At 53.7% G+C, this 19,365-nt stretch overlaps 1 protein-coding gene across 2 annotated transcripts in view; it reads right to left on the reverse strand.

The window, feature by feature from the left end:
- Positions 1 to 5,415: 5,415 nt before the first annotated feature.
- HIC2 (HIC ZBTB transcriptional repressor 2) overlaps positions 5,416 to 19,365 on the reverse strand; it is a 33,090-nt gene continuing 19,140 nt past the window's right edge. For both annotated transcript variants that reach the window (XM_066259954.1, XM_066259955.1), the window contains exons 2-3: positions 14,620 to 14,735; positions 5,416 to 11,917 (exon numbers count right to left, since the gene is read on the reverse strand). In XM_066259954.1, coding sequence (XP_066116051.1) covers positions 10,093 to 11,917; positions 14,620 to 14,645 — 1,851 coding nt within the window. In that variant the 5' untranslated portion in view covers positions 14,646 to 14,735 and the 3' untranslated portion in view covers positions 5,416 to 10,092. The remainder of the gene's footprint in view (positions 11,918 to 14,619; positions 14,736 to 19,365) is intronic.

Below are 19,365 nucleotides of genomic sequence, written 5' to 3' on the forward strand. Positions count from 1 at the left end.
GCCATCCCCAGCGCCCGGGCCATCTTTGCTCCAGTGGAGCCTTGGCTGTGGGAGGGGAAGAGAGAGACAGAGAGGAAGGCGCGGCGGAGGGGTGGAGAAGCAAATGGGCGCTTCTCCTATGTGCCCTGGCCGGGAATCGAACCCGGGTCCTCCGCACGCTAGGCCGACGCTCTACCGCTGAGCCAACCGGCCAGGGCCAAGGCTTTCTTTAGTCTCAGCCAACTATCAACTCTTGGTTCTCCCTGTGCCACCCACTGACTGCATTCAGCCACATAACCCTATCTCTCCTTCATACTGGTCCATCTAAGGCACTAGGTCCCCAAGAAAACTGTACATGCCATCTTAGCCTGAACGACCATCTTCCCCCAGCCAGCCACTCAGTGGCCTCCCCCTTCAATAACCATCCCTTAGGTACAGGGTACTGTAGGTTCCTGGAGTGGGAGCCACCAGCCCCTAGCCCCTCCCAGCTGGCTCCTTCCTCCCTGAGGCCCAGGTCTGCGGGTCCAAGGCCAGCCTGTGCTAGCTGGGTGAACAGCATGGTTCAGGTACCCATGCCACTCAAGCATAGGTCTAACACGTGTCCACAAAGTTCTCATTCAGATCCTGGAAAGACAGTGAATGTGTGCATGGTCCCTAACAGCCCCACAGAGGCAGGGACCACCAACAGTAACATTTTGCAGTACCCCTGAGACCTTTTAATAACGTGCCCTGGGGTTTACTAGGTTTTGGGAAGGAGACATTCAAACACTTCCTCTACTTTTGCTGTACAATTTAGAAAAATATCTTTGTAGAAGGGCCTGTGGGAAATACTTCTTGAAATATTTAGCATCAGAGATACTTCATCAGGGCTGATGATGGGAAACAGCAATTAAAAAAAAAATTTTTTTTTTTTAGACACCAGGGCACACAGAGACAACTGTACCACTCAATCCCAATTTCAGCCACATGGCAGCAGAGGAGCTTTTTTCCTATGGCTACTCCTTTCTTGGCTCAAACATTCTCCTAATTTCTTGGTAGAAGCCAATCTTCCTCAAATGGCTTTAGGAAAGAGTCATATTGTTGTTATTATTATTTTTTGGAGAGAGCGAGAGGAAAAATAGGAAGGGATAGAGGGGGTGAGAAGTATCAACTCATAGTTGCATCACCTTGGTTGTGCACTGATTGCTTCTGGTACGTGCCTTGACTTGGAGCCAAGCCAGTGTCCCCTTGCTCAAGTATCAGCTTTGGCCTTTTCAGGCCAGCAACCTTTTGAGATAAAGCTGGAAAGCTTTGGGATTGTGTGGATGGTCCCCTGCCCAAGCCAGTGACCCTACACTGACAAGCCCACGCTCAAAACTAGTGACCTTGGGGTTTCAAACTGGCAACTAAAGCATTCTGGGTCACTGCTTTATCCATCAGGCAAGAGTCTTGTTTTAATTTGTTTTTTTTGTTTGTTTGTTTTTGTATTTTTCTGAAGCTGGAAACAGGGAGAGACAGTCAGACAGACTCCCGCATGCGCCCGACCAGGATCCACCCGGCACGCCCACCAGGGGCGATGCTCTTCCCACCAGGGGGCGATGCTCTGCCCATCCAGGGCATCGCTCTGTCGCGACTAGAGCCACTCTAGTGCCTGGGGCAGAGGCCAAGAAGCCATCCCCAGTGCCGGGCCATCTTTGCTCCAATGGAGCCTTGGCTGCGGGAGGGGAAGAGAGAGACAGAGAGGAAGGAGGGGGGGTGGAGAAGCAAATGGGCGCCTCTCCTATGTGCCCTGGCCGGGAATCGAACCCGGGTCCCCCGCACGCCAGGCCGACACTCCACCACCGAGCCAACCAGCCAGGGCCAAGAGTCTTGTTTTAAACAAAACAGTTTATGAAAGGGAAGTGTCTACAACTTTAACCTCAAAACTACTCTCTATCCTCACCCTGGCTTGAGCTCAGGATGCAAGAGAGTATTTTGTCTCACCTTTCATCCTTCCTTGAGTGTTCTTCAAGGCTCTGATTCTAATAAGCACCAGGCCAGTTTGGCATAAGGCCCTCACCTTGGCCCGTCAAAAGCGCCATCTGTTTTACAGCACTTGTGAAAGCGGCGTCTCACAGCCCTCCATCTCACCGTGCAAGGTTGAGTGTTATGAAACCAAAAACCTTAGATGACCACTGGATTGGTTCTAAGAAACTTTCTAGGGTCTCATTCTTAAATATGAGACCCTGCAGTGCCATGCTATACTTGGGGAAAGCCTTTTAACATTATAAAAAATATAAAAGCAAACCAAAAGTGGGGATATAAAAGGGAACTAGATACAACTCAAGGAACAGAAGAAAATGTTAAAAATTAAAATTTTCTTAGAAAAGTTTACATCCGCGAAAACGCAGTAATCAATAAACAAAGATATTAAAAGTAACTGCTGAGACGTTTTCTTAAAAATCTGTTCACTGGCCCTGGCCGGTTGGCTCAGCGGTAGAGCGTCGGCCTAGCGTGCGGAGGACCCGGGTTCGATTCCCGGCCAGGGCACACAGGAGAAGCGCCCATTTGCTTCTCCACCCCTCCGCCGCGCTTTCCTCTCTGCCTCTCTCTTCTCCTCCCGCAGCCAAGGCTCCATTGGAGCAAAGATGGCCCGGGCGCTGGGGATGGCTCTGTGGCCTCTGCCTCAGGCGCTAGAGTGGCTCTGGTCGCAACATGGCGACGCCCAGGATGGGCAGAGCATCGCCCCCTGGTGGGCAGAGCGTCGCCCCTGGTGGGTGTGCCAGGTGGATCCTGGTCGGGCGCATGCGGGAGTCTGTCTGACTGTCTCTCCCTGTTTCCAGCTTCAGAAAAAAATTAAAAAAAAAAAAAAAAAAAAATCTGTTCACTGAAGGGAATGAGTCTCCAGAGTAAAACCAACACATCAAGTGGTTTATAAATGCATCAAGTGTGCAGCCCAATGAAAAGGACGAACTGTCTAAAATAAAGAGGCAATACTAAAAGCTTCCAGGGAGGAAAGTGGGTCACATACAAAGGGAAATGGACTTTTCATCAAGTTGGAAGGTAGAAACCAATGGAGAGGCCTGGCCTATGGTGGCGCAGTGGATAAAGCGTCAACCTGGACAGCTGAGGTTGCCAGTTTGAAACACCGGGCTTTCCTGGTCATGGTCATGGCACATATGGGAGTTGATGCTTCCTGCTCCTCCCCCCTCCTCTAAAAAAAATGAATAAAATCTTTTTTTTTTTTTTTTTTTTTTACAGAGACAGTCAGAGAGAGGGATAGATAGGGACAGACAGACAGGAATGGAGAGAGATGAAAAGCATCAATTATTAGTTTTTCGTTGCAACATCTTAGTTGTTCATTGATTGCTTTCTCATATGTGCCTTGACCGAGAGGCTACAGCAGACTAAGTAACCCCATGCTCAAGCCAGTGACCTTGGGTCCAAGCTGGTGAGCTTTTGCTCAAACCAGATGAGCCCGCATTCAAGCTAGCGACCTCGGGATCTCGAACCTGGGTCCTCCATGTCCCAGTCCAATGCTCTATTCACTGTGCCACAGCCTGGTCAGGCAAATAATAAATTAAAAAAAAAAAAACCAATGGAGAAAAACACCTTCAAAATTCAGCAAGAAAATGACATCCATTCTTCAGGTCTATACCCAGCCAAACTATCATTTCCATAGTTTTAAAGCATTTTCAACATTAAAAGTTTCAACAGGCCCTGGCCAGTTGGCTCAGTGGTAGAGCGTCAGCCTGGCGTGCGGAAATCCCAGGTTCGATTCCCGGCCAGGGCACACAGGAGAAGCGCCCATCTGCTTCTCCACCCCTCCCTGTCTCTCTCTTCCCCTCCCACAGCCGAGGCTCCATTGGAGCAAAGATGGCCCGGGAGCTGGGGATGGCTCCATGGCCTCTGCCTCAGGCACTAGACTGGCTCTGGTCGCAACAGAGCGATGCCCTGGATGGGCAGAGGATCGCCCCCTGGTGGGCGTGGCGGGTGGATCCCGGTCGGGCGCATGCGGGAGTCTGTCTGCCTCCCCATTTCCAGCTTCAGAAAAATACAAAAAAGAAAAAAAAAAGTTTCAACAAACCTACTTCCCATGTGTTCTCTCAGATTGGTACTAGAAGAAACACTACCAAAATAAGTATGGAACTCAATTAAAGAACGGAGTCCAGAAAGCAGGGCTTCCAAAGCAGGACAAAGGCAGAACCACCTCAGTCCCAACTGTGCAAGACAGGCTCTAAGAGGATGTCCTCTGGGGAAAAAAAACTGCAGTACAGGTAGTGTCTGATTCTGTGGAAAACCATGCTGGGAAGCATTTCACAGAGCAAGAGTGGAAGATGGACTCAAATCAAACTGAACTATTTAAAAAAATAAGATAATTTTTAACCTCAAGAGAAATAATTGTATAAAAAGACCCAGTATACTACTTGGCTCAGCAGTAAAAAAAGTCCCATAGCAGTAACAATGAATATGAACTGGCAAACTTTTGTGTGAAGTTAAACAGAATACAGCTATGCCCATCTCCTTACCCTGTTGATGGCTGCCTTTGCACTGTGACACCAGGGCTGAGTAGTCACCAGAATGCATGGCCCACAAAACTTACAATATTTACTATCTGGCTACTTCACAGAAAGTTTGCCAATCCCTAGATTAAACTAAACTATTAACTAATTTTTGTCTTAAGCCTGTTTAAGAGCCATTTGATTATTTAAACTACATACAGGTAATGCTTTAATAAAACAAAAAATGAATGTTAAAACAACTGAATGACACTTACCACGATTTAGAGCAGCAATCCCCAGGTTCTTCTGGAGGCCTGGGCTCATCTGCTGCCGTCCCAGAGCCACTTGGATAACTGCAGTCCATGGTATCAGGGGTCTAAGCTCATTGGCTTCCCTAGGGTTCCCATCCCCACTCCTCTTCCACCTTCACGCATCCTGGGATTCCCATCCTGGTGGCTTGGAGGGACAGTCCCCCAGTGAAACTGATCTATTGTCTCTGCCCTCAGACTGACTGTTCTCCCCCCACATACCTGTCTCAATCCCTACGCCACAGAGAAAGCAACAGAAAGAAGCAGTGGGCATGAGAGAGCTGCCATTCTGCCCCAGCCCAACTCTGCTGCTCTAACAGGTGGTTCCAAGCACAAGCCCTATCTCCCTCATCCAGGTCACCAGGTCCACACCCCTATCTACATATCCCCTACTTCCTAAACTGCCTCAGCCAACTGAGACCAACACTGCCCAAGACGATGCAACCCCCGAGTACTGGTTCCCGGACCCATGCCTCACTCCAGGATGCACACATCACAAAATAAGGTCCCACAGCCTGCCTCATCTGAAACTTGCCCTTAGGATGGTGGTGGTTACATGCCCGCCCCAGGTCCCACCCTCCTAGGTCTTGGAAGTGCTGGACAGAGAAAGGAAAGCAGTCTCTCATTTAGCAAAAAAGAACAGCCACAGAACAGAGACCCACAAAAGATAGTTTTCAATCAAGCTTTTAATGAAAAGATCATAAAATAACAGTTTCTCATCACTGTACATTAAGACTGCACGCTTCGAATGGAGAGATCAGTCGTCGGTGAATTGCTTTTCTATGACACTTGAGGGCTGCATACTTGCAGCTCTGACCTGAATTAATCCAAACTCAAGGAAAGTGAACTAAATGTGATGACTGACAGCGGCGGTGGCCAGTACAGGAGTGCGATCAGTGTCCCTCCCCCTTTCTGGGAAGGACATAAAGTAGGACATGATCCTCTTCCAGTTCCAATTAAACAAAACAGCTATAACCCCATCCCTCCCACTCCCCCTCGAGGTATTTACGAATGGGCCAGTGCCCAACCTGGGGTCCCCCAAGGGGATAGGGGGAAAGCAAGTGATGGGAAGGGTACAGAGAGGCTCCCCTCAGCACCTGGCCCCACAGGGCCCCACCAAGTGGAGGGGGGGGAGACCTGGGGAACCTCCCTGCCCCAAGTGAGGTCTGTTATGCAGCATTTTTGAGGTCAATAAATTACAGCAATAAATAGCAAGGTGAGGTAGGGGGAGGGGTTCCCGGTAGAAAACTAAAGTGGGGTGACTGAAGCTGGGGGGTACTGGGCAGCCTCAATTCCCACAGTGCACACCCACCCCCTGATTTGGAATGTCAGACTGAGGCTCTGGTTAGGTCCCTCTCCATCCCCTCACTCCGAGCATCGAATTCACAGGTTCAGTAACATCTGCCCCAACATGGCTCTGGGGAAGAGCAAGAGCCTTGGTCCCTTCAGGGGGCATGGCAGGGCTGAGATCCCTTGTTTGTTCTCCTAAGGCCTGGTGCCTCTGCTTTTGTCCCAAACTGGGGAGACAGGACGGATGCAGTGACCTCTTCCCTGAGCCCTGCCCTCCTGGCCGCCCAGGCCTCACCCCAACTCAGGACATCCACAAGAAGGGCAGCTGGGGTCTGCCTGCCCACCCAGCCAGCCAGCCAGCCCAGATCGCACTCCTGCACTCGGTCAAGTCCAGTGAATACTGATGGGGTGGGGGCAGGGGACAGCCCAGCACCCCAGAGTGGTGACTAACGGGGAACACACACATGACTGTGTGAGGTTCTGAAAGTCAGTCTGGGTCCAGATAGTTTGTTTCCAGGCTGAGGTGTATGGCTATGCTGTGAGTCTCTGAGATTCTTATTTGCTTAAAGGTTCATTTTTTCTTTTTTGCAATCCTGGACGAGCCCTTGCATTGGCTCGCTCTGGTGGGAGCGTGCAGCGGCAGAGCCCGGCCTGCCCCTCGCTCGCCCCAAGTCTGAGAAATAAATACATTCATCACTGCACAAACATATTGATACAAAAACAACACTGTTCAGAGTGTTTGCACCATCTGTGTTGGTAAGAACCAGCCCAGTAAGGCCCTCCTGTTGCTGGGGGGCAGGGGAGGTCCCCAGGGGTGGGGACCAGCCAGAATCAATGGACGTGCAAAGGTCCTGGCTTTTTGGCTTGAGAGGGACCCTCACATCAACCCACCCCAGGATCGTGGGCAGAGCAGCAGGTGGGGGGGAGGGGCCTCACCTCTATCCCGGGCCCAAGCCCAGACTCAAGTCCTGTGGTCAGAGCCAACAGACACCCCCTGCTGTGCCAGCTGGCCAGGACGGCCAGGAGGCCTGGGGGCCAGTCAGCACTGGCCCAAGCTCTTTGGTGCCAACTGGGCTTCAAGAGGCCCGGGGCTGGGAAAAAAGGCTCAGGTGAATGTGGGGTCCCCACACCTGCCCCTCTGCCTGGGAGCTCTAGCTGGGCCGACTTGAAGGGGCCTCCAGCAGAAGGTGGAGACTCACTGGGACTGGCCTTACAGCTGCTGAGGTCTGAAACTGTAAAAGTTTATGTAAACAATGAGATAAATATATTAGTATCTTTTTTCTGAGCCCGCTGAGGTTCCATACTCATTCAAAATGTGCTTTGGTTTAAAAAATAGGTTTTGTGAATTTGGGTATGAGCTTTTTTTCTTTTTTCTTTTTGTTGTTATCCTCTTTCCTACATGACATCTGCTATTTTCTGTTTCCTGTTTCTCCGAAACATTCAGGAATTAAGTGACTAAAGCAGAGAACTATAAGCCGCCCTGGGCCTCCAACGGCCAAATTTCCTTGTGAGGCTCTTAACACATTTCACGCACACTCTCACAAGCATACTCCACATGAAATCAAAGGAAAAAGAAAACAAAACAAAGTGTGTCAATCCCACCCCACCCCAAAAACCCTTAAAATCTTAAATAGGAAACTAGTGTTTTGCTTTCTTGTTAAAATACAGAAAAGGCTCGATACAATACTCAGGTGGGTACAATACTATGTCGCACAAACGTCGTTGAGTGAGGGGCCTTTGCGCCCAGTCCCTGAAGCCCTGCAAATGAATCACCTACTTTCACAAGTCACCTCACGTTTGCGGCTGCCCACAGCCCGAGAGTGTGTATACCTCCCGTGCAGTACAGACTTTGTGTCGTGTGGCTTAAGTGCTGACGGAGTGGGGTGGGGGTAGGGAGAGCAAAGGGGCCTGTGTCAGGCCTTGCCCCCTCGTTGACCGATGGTACAAGAAACCCTGGCTCAGTCCTGTTTCCCAACCAAAGGGAAGAGGAGCTGGCTCAGGGTTGGGGCACCATATGAGGACTCAACCAGGAGCCCTCACTCCCAAACATGCCATCACCACTCAGGTCCCTGAACTCAGGCTCTGTTTTCAGCTGGAGGGTCTCTGGAAAGGTGGAGGGGTAGGGGATGACTCCGGAATTTTTTGGTCTGAACTTAAAGTAGAAAGAAAAAGAAGAAGAAAAAAAAAAGGCAAAAGCACGAAGCAAAATTAATGTAAAGCCGCTGGCCCCCTGTGGCTCCAGTTGACCAAGGACAGTGGAACTGACTTCAGTCTGGCCTTGTGAGCTGGGCTCTGGGCCCATGGACATGTCTGAGGCTGGTGGAGAAAACCTAAGGTGAGGGGCAAGGGGTGGAACCCCAGATGGGGCTGAGCCAATGGGTGGCAGCCAGCCTCAAGACAGACAGTAGGTCAGGACTGCCTAGAACAGTGCCCTCCCTTTCCCCTGGGAATACATATCACTTTGGTCAGCCCCTCTCCATGCCTCCATACTGGCTGGCACCTGCTAGCAATGGCTGGGTGGGGCTGCTGCTTTTCCAGGCTCAAGCTCTTGCAGGCCCAGGGGACAGAATGAGGGGGGGGCTCACTTCCACCTCATCCTGGTCCTGGCAGGGAGCTGCAAGGAGCTGGCTCCCATGGGCTAGAGCATTTACACTTGCACCTGGGCCCAGAATGGGGTTGTGTGGGCTCCCTGGCTCTCAGCATACTCAGAACACCCTGAGGGTGGCCATGGCTAGCCCTGTGCTCAGGAGAAAACCCACACACAAGCACTGAGACTCTGAAGGGACAAGAGCCTCACTAAGACTGTGGTGTGTGTGGTAAGGCCTAGGGCTGGGCAGCCCAAGCCCAGATCACTTGAATGCCTGCGTGCACTAACAAGAGGAAAACAAAAGTGTCACAGCCTCAACTGCCAGTCACCAACTTACTGTTCTTTGTGAATTTCAAGAGGTAGCAAAAGGTCAGAAGTCTCTCCACCTTGACAGGTAAGGAAGAAGGAAAGCGCAACATCTGTCCACACGCACTGTGCATATCACACACACAAAGAAAAGGAAAACAAGAGTACCGACGGCCCTGGCACCCAGTCCAGCCTCCCCCCTCCCCCCTCGACCCCAGACCTTCCAGTTCAAACATTCACATAAACGTTACACTGGTTCTTCTCTTAATAAAAAACAAGTACCTCTAAACAAAGAAGATTCCTCGGAAACTATAGGAAAAGCACTCTCTCTCCTGAGGCAGCCGAGGTGGGGCTCGGGGCCCAGGGAAGCCTTTGGCCAAGAAGGGCTTCTGGGGCCTGGAGGGGTAGGCGCCCCGCAGCCTGCAGCCAGGCGGGAGGGGCGGCTGCCCCATACATTCAGTCTGCAGACCCAGGCTCAGCCCCGAGGGGCTGGGAGGAAAATAAAACTCTTGTTTGTTTTGGTTTAAAAAACAAAACTCAGTAAAGAAAAAAAGAACAGATCAGTAGGAATAACAGCAACACAGGCCCAGAGGGCTCTTTAGTTGTGGAGAGGTAGGCAGTGGGGGCCTCCCTGGGTGGGCTCAAGGAGGGAGGGTTCCATCCCCTCCCATCCATCACTGCTCCCCTTAGAGCCAAAGTGGCCTGCACACAGACTAGCACTAGTGTGCTTAGGGGCACTGTCCCTGGCCACAGGCACCCCTGATCCTCCTAGCACAGAGGGAGGTCCCCATTACCCCTTGCTCTGACCTGACCTGTTATAAAAAGGCCGGGCCCCTGTAAAACTCATGACCCACTGCCCCAGGCCCTGGGGCGGCCCTTGGGGGTTTGGGGGGAGATGGGAGCCAGGCAGGATCCGGAGGTAGACTGAATACCCACGATACCTTTGGGGCTCGGGACCTGGCTCTCCTCTGCTCTCTTCCCTTAGTACAGACTGGATTAAAGCTCTGGGTCAGGGGGGGCTGGCTGAAGGTGCCATCAGAAGCCACCCCCACTGGATTTGGGGTCTGGGTCCGCCTGCCCGGCCTCCTTGCTTTTTCCTTCCATTGTTCCTGAGGGCTAGACTGTAGAGGGCGCCCCGCAGGCCAGAGAAGGTCTTTGGCTTCTAGGAGGGGGAGGTGTGCATGCGCAGGTGGCTGATGAGGTTACGCTGCTGGGTGAACTTGCCCCCACAGAGCTGGCACTCATAGGGCTTCTCACCTGAGTGCACACGCATGTGCTCTGTTAGGCGGTACTGGCGGGTGAAACGCATGCCACACTCATCACAGGCAAAGGGCTTTAGGCCCAGGTGGCTGCGCATGTGGCGTGTCATGGTGCCGCGCTGCGTGAACATCTTGCCACAGATGTTGCAGGGGAAGGGCCGTGTCAGCCAGTGCGTCTTCTCGTGCTGTCGCAGGGTAGCTGGGTCCTTGTAGGTCTTCTCACAGACCGAGCACTTGAAGGGCCGGGGCTCAGCTGCGTAGGATGCACTGGGCGCTGACAGGTCCTCAGCCTCCTCCTCTGCACCCCCACTGCCCGTCTCATAGGCACCCTCCTCCTTGATGAACAGCTCCTCCTCTGTGTGGGTCTCCACATGGGCATTGAGCTGCTCAGAGCTGGGGAAGCCTTTGGCGCACGGGATACACACATACAGATTGTCCCCATAGGACACTGTCTCGTAGCCCTCCTGCCGGTACATGTAATGGGCATTGGCGTGGCCACTGCCCCCCTCACTCCCGCTCTGCCCGCTGTCCTCACTCCCGTCCTTGCCATTCTCTTCCTCCTCCTTGCAGGGGTATGAGGGCTCCCCGTAGGACCCACTGGGGCCGCCCCCTGCTACACTACTGGCCAGGATGCCATTGGGAACCCTGTCCCCAAGCCCTTCACTCTCTTCCCCTGGGCAGGAGCCCTTGGGCCCAGCTTCCCTCCGCTCGAAGGGGGAACTTGCAATAGGCTCCTTCTTGCTCCACTCCTTCTTGCGGGCTGAGTGGCGGAGGCTCTTCCGGGGCTGCCCGCCAGGCCCCTCCAGTAGGCTCAGATGGTTGTCCTCGGCTCCCTCCAGATCCATGGGCTCACTGGGGGTGCCCCCCAGCTCGGCATAAGAGGCACTGTTGGCAATGGGGGGGGCAGAGGCCGAGAGGGGTGAGCCGTGCTGACTGTCACTTAGCTGGGCCGGGTCATCAGGGGTGGGGGGGGGACCAGGGGTGGCGGGGGGCAAAGGGGGGCTCTTCTTGGACAGGTCCAGACCCAGCTCCTGCTCACAGCCCCCACTGCTCCCATTGGTGCTACAGCTGCCCAGGCCAGGCTCCCCACTAGCTGGACAGACAGCCCGGCCCAGGCTGTGTGTGCTGTCCTGGTTGGAGCTACCAAGGAAGAGCTCATCATCTGAGCCTTTGGCCTGAGGAAGCTCCTGTGGAGTGGGAGCCCCCTTGCGCCCATCCATGAGCCCTGGATACCGAGCCTGAATGACAGAAGCTGTGGACAGTCGCTGGCTGCGGGGGGGCCGCCCCATGCCAGCAGCTCCCACCCGTCCAGAACCGAAGGGTTTGCCAGCTCGCTTGAGCTTGCGGCGGCATAGGGCTGCCAACTCAGGCAGCTGGAGGTAGCTGGCGGCAGTGAGGAGAGTGCTGAAGTTGGGCTCAGCTGGCTGGTCGCTGGGCAGCAGCTTGCCCGTGTAGATAAAGTCCAGGATCTGCTGGAACACTGTGGAGCTGACCATGTCCGTGTCTAGGTTGATGAGGTTGTCGTGCAAAACCAGGGACTTGAAGTAGATGCTGCTGGCGGCCAGGACATTCTTGTGGGCCCGAAAGATGGAGTTCTCTACCATGATGATGACATCACACAGGAAGCCCTTTGTCCTCTGCTGGTTCAGCTGCAGCAGGAGCTGCTTTGAATGACTGGGCAGCTCCATGTCAGGCCCCATGTCCCCACGCCCTGCCCACGCGTACCACCTGCAAGCAAGAACAGGCATGCGAGTTAGCTGACCTGGCCCCTCATACAAGGGCGGGCTCCAGGTCCAGGAGGGCCACAGTGGCACTCAGAGAGACCTCTGAGCTGACCTGGCCACAGCCACCTCTTCAGGGACAGTACACAGGAAGGGAACTCACACTGGCCACCCAGGACCCAAACTGCAGAGAAGGGGCAGCAGCACTGGCCCCATTTGCACCAGTAAGAAAATGGAAATAGGGTCTGACCGGGCGGTGACGCAGTGGAAAGAGCGTCGGACTGGGATGCAGAGGACCCAGGTTCGAGACCCTGAGGTCGTCAACTTGAGCCCAAGGTCGCTGGCTCCAGTAAGGGGTTACTCGGTCTGCTGAAGGCCCACGGTCAAGGCATGTATGGGAGAACAATCAATGAACAATTAAGGTGTTGCAATGCGCAACGAAAAACTAATGATTGATGCCTCTCATCTCTCCGTTCCTGTCTGTCTGTCCCTGTCTATCCCACTCTCTGACTCTCTCTCTGTCTCTGTAAAAAAGAAAAAGAAAATGAAAACAGGATAATAAAAGTCACTCAGTGCCAAGTAAAAAACCAGGTCTGAATTTGACTTCACAGCTCAGGGACCATCTCCACACTAAAGGAAGTCAATCATATGTCCACAAGGGACCTAAAAATTACCAGCAGAGGAAAATGAGGTGCTGAGAAGCAGAAGGGACAGAGGGGAGCATGAGTCCTGTAGAGGGCTGACTTCCCATGCAAATATGTAGCTACACAGCTTTGAAGACAAGTTAGAAATCCAAGTTTTTACACAAAATATTTCAATGCTAAACCAAGGTTTTTTTTCTTAAATGTCACATGGGCCAAATCAAATATGCAGCCGCAGTCTGCAATCTCTGCTCTGTACTGGGGGCCTCTTTGTTTTTTGTTTTTTTACAGGGACAGAGAGAGAGTCAGAGAGAGGGATAGATAGGGACAGACAGACAGGAATGGAGAGAGATGAGAAGCATCAATCATCAGTTTTTCGTTGCGACACTTTAGTTGTTCATTGATTGCTTTCTCATATGTGCCTTGACCGTGGGCCTTCAGCAGACTGAGTAACCCCTTGCTGGAGCCAGAGACCTTGGGTCCAAGCTGGTGAGCTTTTTGCTCAAGCCAAATGAGCCCGCGCTCAAGCTGGTGACCTCGAGGTCTCGAACCTGGGTCCTCCGCATCCCAGTCCGACGCTCTATCCACTGCCTGGTCAGGCCTGGGGGGCTTTAAACAACCCCAGAGGCTTCCCAAGTTTTCAGATTTGCCAACATCACATTATTATCTCCCAGACACAGGCTATCTCTCACTTGCCCCCATCCCACAAGTGCTTTGCCCCTAGGAGGGCACAGAGAACTTCCTGGTTTGGGTTTCTGGGTGTTGAGCAGAAAATATGGCCTGGCCAACCCCCTGGCACCACATGAGCCCTGGGTCCTTTCTGGGCAGGGCAGTACTGTCTGGGCCTGGGAAAAATGACCAGCTGGCCTCAACAGACTGGCGCAGACACTAACTGATGTCACTAAGGGTGAAACGTGGCTCTGGCCTCATCAGGAACCCTGATGTGGCAGTGTGTGGCAGTGTGATCAGCATGTGGCAGGGCCTGCAGCATAACACCGTGGCTCCCAGCCCCTTCCAGCCTCTCAGGGAACATAAAACCTTCCACAGGCAACTGTAGCACACAGCTGACAAAGGTACCTTCACCTCCTTCTGTTTAGGGATCAGTTTCTAAAAGTAATTGAGTGCTCTGAGCCTCACCTCACCTGAGACCTCCTGATCCTACCAGCCTGCCCAGCCCTGCCTCCCTTGGGCAAAGCCTGGAGGGATCACGCCCACCATGCCTCCCTGTAACACAAATGTTCCCCCTTCACCACATGTGCCCTTGTTTGAAAAGGTTAAAAAAAAAACTAAACCTGTTGACTGGCCTGTTGTGGCACACTGGTGGATAAGGCTTCAGGCTTCAACCTAGAATGCTGAGGTCACTGGTTCAAAACCCTGGGCTTGCCCAGTCAAGGCATATAAAACAAGCAATCAATAAACAACTAAAGTGAAGCAACTCTGAATTGATACTTCTTGCTCTCCACCTTTCTCTCTCTGTAAAAATCAATAAATAAAATCTTAAAAAAACAAACAATCAATTACTCACACCCCAAAGAAGTCTTTGAAGTTGAACCATGAACACACAGGGGTGTCAGGCAGTACCCAGGGCTTGAGAGCAGGAGGCAGCAAACATTTGCTAGGCCAGCCTGGCCCTGCAAGGCTGTTCCACTGGAGCTCAAAGACTACAGAACCCAGACCCCGTAAGAACCAGCCATTCCCTCCCCTGCCCCACAGCCAGCCAGGCAGGGACAAAGAGCCCAAGTCATGGCTTCTGCTTTGGCCAGATACCTGGCCTCAGGGAAATGCAATGCCAAGTACCCAGGCACCTGATGCTCTGGGCCTGTCAAAGGGACTGGTGAGGGCAGGAGGTCCTACTCCTTCCCAAATCAAGGACAATGGGCCCCAGCCTCCACTCCATGCTGCCAGTGCACACAAAGGACTGCAGGCCAAGATGTATAGGCTGAGAGCTGTAGGGCTGTGGGGCCCCCAAAAAGGCCCCAGCAGAAGGAGCAGGTAGACAATGTCTTCCCACCCCTACGCCTCCCTCACCCCTTCCCTGGCTCTGCCTCCCTCCCCTTTCCCTGCCTACCGGAGTGCCAGGGGTCCAGAAACCATGTGAGCAGCAACCAGCAGGGGTGGCCTCCTTGAGCGGGTGGCCTCCTTGAGCACGTGGCCTCCCTTGGGGGTGCATCAATGCCTGGTCACCTGGGGAGGAAAAGATGGAAATGGTTACCAAGACAGCCATCATCTAGGGAAGGAGGGAGGGAGGAAGGGAAGAACAGTGAAGTAGAAGGTGCCCAGCAGCCAAGAGCCCTTGTTTCCAGGAGTTTCTCTGGGATGCCAGAGGCAACTAGCTGGGGAGGAGACAGTGGCCATAGTGCCCTGCAGACGGGCCCAGTGGCAGGTAAGGTGGCAGGTCTATGAAGCTCAGAGGCACTGCACCCAGGAGCTATAGGGTACTGAAAGGGCCACCTAGGCCTGGGGAACTGGGGGCAGGCACACAATTCATGGAGGGCATGGTGGCAAGAGGCCTGGGCAAGGGCCTTCCCAGGATGGCTACATTTGCATGACAAAAGGTCAAAATTGGAGGCCTTGGTGCAATGAGCTATTTATAAGAACCAGTCTCAACCGCTTCTGGCTGTCCTGCCTCCTTCCCTTCCAGATCTGCTCTTGCCCCCTCCCAGCCCAGAGGGCTCAGCCTAACCACATGGCCTCCCCTTATAGGAGTTTTTGAAAGCATGGCCTTTCAATACTAGCCTGCCAAAGCAGCTGGCAGCTGCCACCAGATGCGGGTGGGCTCCCCCTGCCCCCAACCGCCCCCAAGTTCAGGTCCTGCAGGAAGGAGGGTTCTGAGGTTCTGGCTCCTTGTATACCACTTGGGCAGACCTAGGCTCCTTGGAATAGAGTCAGGGTGGGGGAGGAGGCCTGCAGCAGCCTGGAGCCCATCCCTGCCTGCCCTTTCCCCGCCCCCAGGGCCAGGGAGGCTCAGCAGGTCCCTCAGGAATGTGACCAGACCCGGGGGTGCGGATGGCTGAGAGGCCTCAACTCCAGCCTGCCAGCTGTCTTTCTGGCCCATAGCACAACTCCCCTCTCACAGAGGTGGCCCAGCGGGTGGGGGACTAGGTTGGTTAGGGTGGTTGGTCTGAGATCCCACCAATGGCCCAGAGGGCAGCAGAACCAAGCTCTGTAGGTCCAGCTGTCTGAAGCATCCACGTTAGAGTGTAGTCCTTCTCTATGTGGGGCAGAGCCTGAGGCCAGAGACAACCAGTGAGTCAGAGCTGAGTCCAGCCTTGGGAAGGAGAGCAGAGACCACTGCAACACTGGTGTCTATAAGAACAAACAGGAGCCTGACCTGTGGTGGCGCAGTGGATAAAGCATTGACCTGAAAACGCTGAGGTCGCCGGTTCGAAACCCTGGGCTTGCCTGGTCAAGGCACATATGGAAGTTGATGCTTCCTGCTCCTCCCCCCTTCTCTCTCTCTCTCTCTCTCCTCTCTAAAATGAATAAATAAAATCTTAAAAAAAAAAAAAAAGAACAAACAGGAGCCTGACCAGGCGGTGGCGCAGTGAATAGAGCATCGGACTGGGATGCGAAGGACTCAGGTTCAAGACCCCAAGGTCGCCAGCTTGAACGCACACTCATCTGGTTTGAACAAAGCTCACCAGCTTGGACCCAAGGTCGCTGGCTCGAGCAAGGGGTTACTCGGTCTGCTGAAGGCCTGCAGTCAAGGCACACATGAGAAAGCAATCAATGAACAACTAAGGTGTCGCAATGTGCAACAAAAAACTAATGACTGATGCTTCTCATCTCTCCATTCCTATCTGTCTATCCCTCTCTCTGTCTCTGTAAAAAAAAAAAACAAAAAAAAACAAAACCAAAAACGAACAGGAAGCCACAGCCAACCAAATGCCTGCTACACAAGCCTGTGTCACTCTGTCTGCTCATCCCTGGACCTCTGCTCCTCTCTAGACCTCAAGACCTGCCTGGCAGAGCATCTACCCAGTGGCCTCTGCCTCAGTCTGTGTCAGACCCTGCAACTACGGGGTACTCACCCTTGTCAGAATCATGCCAATAACTACTGGACAGGTCAGGGAATGCAGCAGAAGAGAACTCGGCTCTCTGTGGTTGCCCGCTGCCCAGCCCTGCCAGGGCAGCCAAGTGATTGATCCAGGTCTCCCGGGCTGGGTCTGATGTGACTCCTCTGGTGCCTGTCCTCCCCACAGGGATGCTCAGCAGAAAATGGCAGAGCCAGCCTTGCTGTACCCTCCCCTAGGTGGGTCCCAAGCAGAGCTTCCTGCATGACGCTGCCCTGCCAGCCATCCACCCCAGGTCGGGCCAGTGTGGGCCATGACTAGGTCTGTAAACAACAGAACAACACAATGCCCTCCTGCTGCAGGGCCAGGTCCCCTAGGAAGCACGGTTCTTCTCTTTCCAATGAAATAATGACAACCAGAGAATTCTGCCCTTCCACTTACCACCAGGTGTGGGGACATTAAGTAGCCATCCTGGAGAGGCCACAGTGGGGGTTTGAAGGTTGGGTTGCCAGGTTAGTAGAAACATCAATGTGGGGGCTGGACCAGCAAGCTGGCAGTAGAATGCCCCACTGGGCCAGGGGCTGGTGCCCAGCCCTGGCAGTAGCCCACTAGAGGCTAGAATGAGGATACTGTCTGGTACTGAGCAGCCGCCAGGCAGTGTGCCTATCAGCGTCAAGGACCCCATGCCCAGCTCTGGCCTGCTATCTATCCCGAGTATGGGTTCCAGAAAACCCAAGATCTGAGGCAGTGGGACAGTCAGGTTCTCCTCTAGGGCCAGCAGGTGGATGGGTAGGTGTCTCCAGGTGGGCTGATTCTGGCAGGGAAGGATAGGAACACAAATCCCTGGGCACCAGCTCTGCCCTCTCATGAATACAGGAGTGTCAGGGAATAAACAGAGACCTGGGGCCCTGGCCGGTTGGCTCAGTGGTAGAGCATCTATCTGACCTGTGGAAGTCCCAGGTTCGATTCCCGGTCAAGCACACACAAGAGAAGCGAACATCTGTTTCTCCTCCTTTACCCCCCCCCCCCCCCCCACAGCCAAGGTTCAACTGATTCGAGCACCAGACCCAGGCACTGAGGATAGTTTGGCTGATTTGAGCATCAGCCCCCAGCCAGGAGTTGCCGGTGGATGAAATACCTGGGTTTCACTCAGCGTATGGATGACACTGAATTATCCAGCTAAGAGTAGGGGGCCCACCCTCTGCCCTCCAAGAACTCCAATGCCAGGTGGAAAGCACAGGTATGCTAAGCAGAGGGGTGGTGCTTCGTGTGGCAGCTTCCACTTCTCCAGGGGTTTAAGCACATCAGACTGTGTCAGAGAGGACCCCAGATATGCTGAACGCTACCTCCAAGCCTGAGTCCCAGGTCAGGATTGCCCCTCATTACAGCCAACCCCCACTGTGGTCAAATGGTGCTCCAGGTGTGGCCGTGACAGGTGCAGCAATGCCTCTGCCCTGAAGGCTGGCCCTCCATATCCACAGGAGGGCAGCTGGAAGGCAGAGTGGACACTGCCTAGAAAGTATAAGTGGCCCAGGATCCAGAAGAGCCTACAGCCCAGCCTTCAACCCACCCACCAAGTCTACACACCCACAAACCCAGAATTCCGTTCATCCCATCCCTATGGTCTCTCCTCTAGGAAATCTTTCCCATCTACGAGTATTCCTCCATTCCCATCCCAACAGGGCAGGGAACCCCTCTCCCCTTCACTACTGCGTAGGCTACACCTTGCCCTGCTCCAGCCTGCCCTATAAGAGGGCAGCCTACCTGCTGAGAAGACTCTGAGGTATTACCTAAAGGTTCTGGGAGTAAGCAACTTGCCAAGGTCACAAGAACAAGTGAGAGGCAGAGTGAGGACTCAAAGTGTGACTCCAGAGCTACAGTCAGACTTCCCCTACCTCCAGGGACAGATTCAGCACTCCCTTTCCCAGGCAGGAGCAAGGGTGCCACTCACAGCAGCACTGCCCTCCACACAGAGCCACAGAGGGCAGCCTTGTTCCCCACCCCCACCCCTCACCTGTCACTGCAGGGGCTAACCTGGGCCATGTCCTTCTGACTCAGTGTGAGGGCCCAGGGGTGGCCCAGCTCCTCCACCAACCTGGGGCCATGAGGAGCTTCTGGCTAGCAGCCACAAGATGGGATCCATCATGCAGTCTGCTCTGGGGACCCAGGCTGCTCCTGCTGCTCCTCTGGATACATCACCAGCCTCCATGACCTCTCTGGCCCATCCCTCCAGGCCAGGAATGGGCTGGTAGTGGGTGGGACTCACCGCTCTGGGCAAGCACAGCCGTGTAATCCAGCCCAGATCTGGATGCCCGCCAGCAGCTCCTGGCTCTTCTCCCAGACCATCCTCCTGGAAAGCAACAGGCTCCACAAATGCCAGGAGACCAACCCTCCCTCCGATGCAGCTTCTATGAAATATATACTTGGGTTTCACTCAGAACATGAGTGATGTGGTGATGGGGCCCCCAGGCTGGCTTCCTTCTCTAGCCCTTGGGCCAGCCCTGTCGTCCACCCATTGGCTCTCCCTGATCAACGAGAGAAGCGGCATCCACCCCAAACTGACTACCCTGAGTCTGTCCTGAAATCCCCGCGGGCCCCCTGAAGACCTCATGCTGCACATGCTGGTCCAAGTCCTGCTTGGGTCTCAACCACTGACTTGTGCTACTCCATCTGAGAGATGGGGATGCTCATGGGTACCTCAGCACAAGGAAAAAAATGAGAGTGCTGCTCTGAGGGAAGGCCTGGCAGGAGGCTGAACTGCACGGCACCAGGCCCTGAGACCTTCACATCTTACTTTGCCA

Source organism: Saccopteryx bilineata, chromosome 2 (genome assembly GCF_036850765.1).
Source record: "Saccopteryx bilineata isolate mSacBil1 chromosome 2, mSacBil1_pri_phased_curated, whole genome shotgun sequence".
NCBI lineage: Eukaryota > Metazoa > Chordata > Mammalia > Chiroptera > Emballonuridae > Saccopteryx > Saccopteryx bilineata.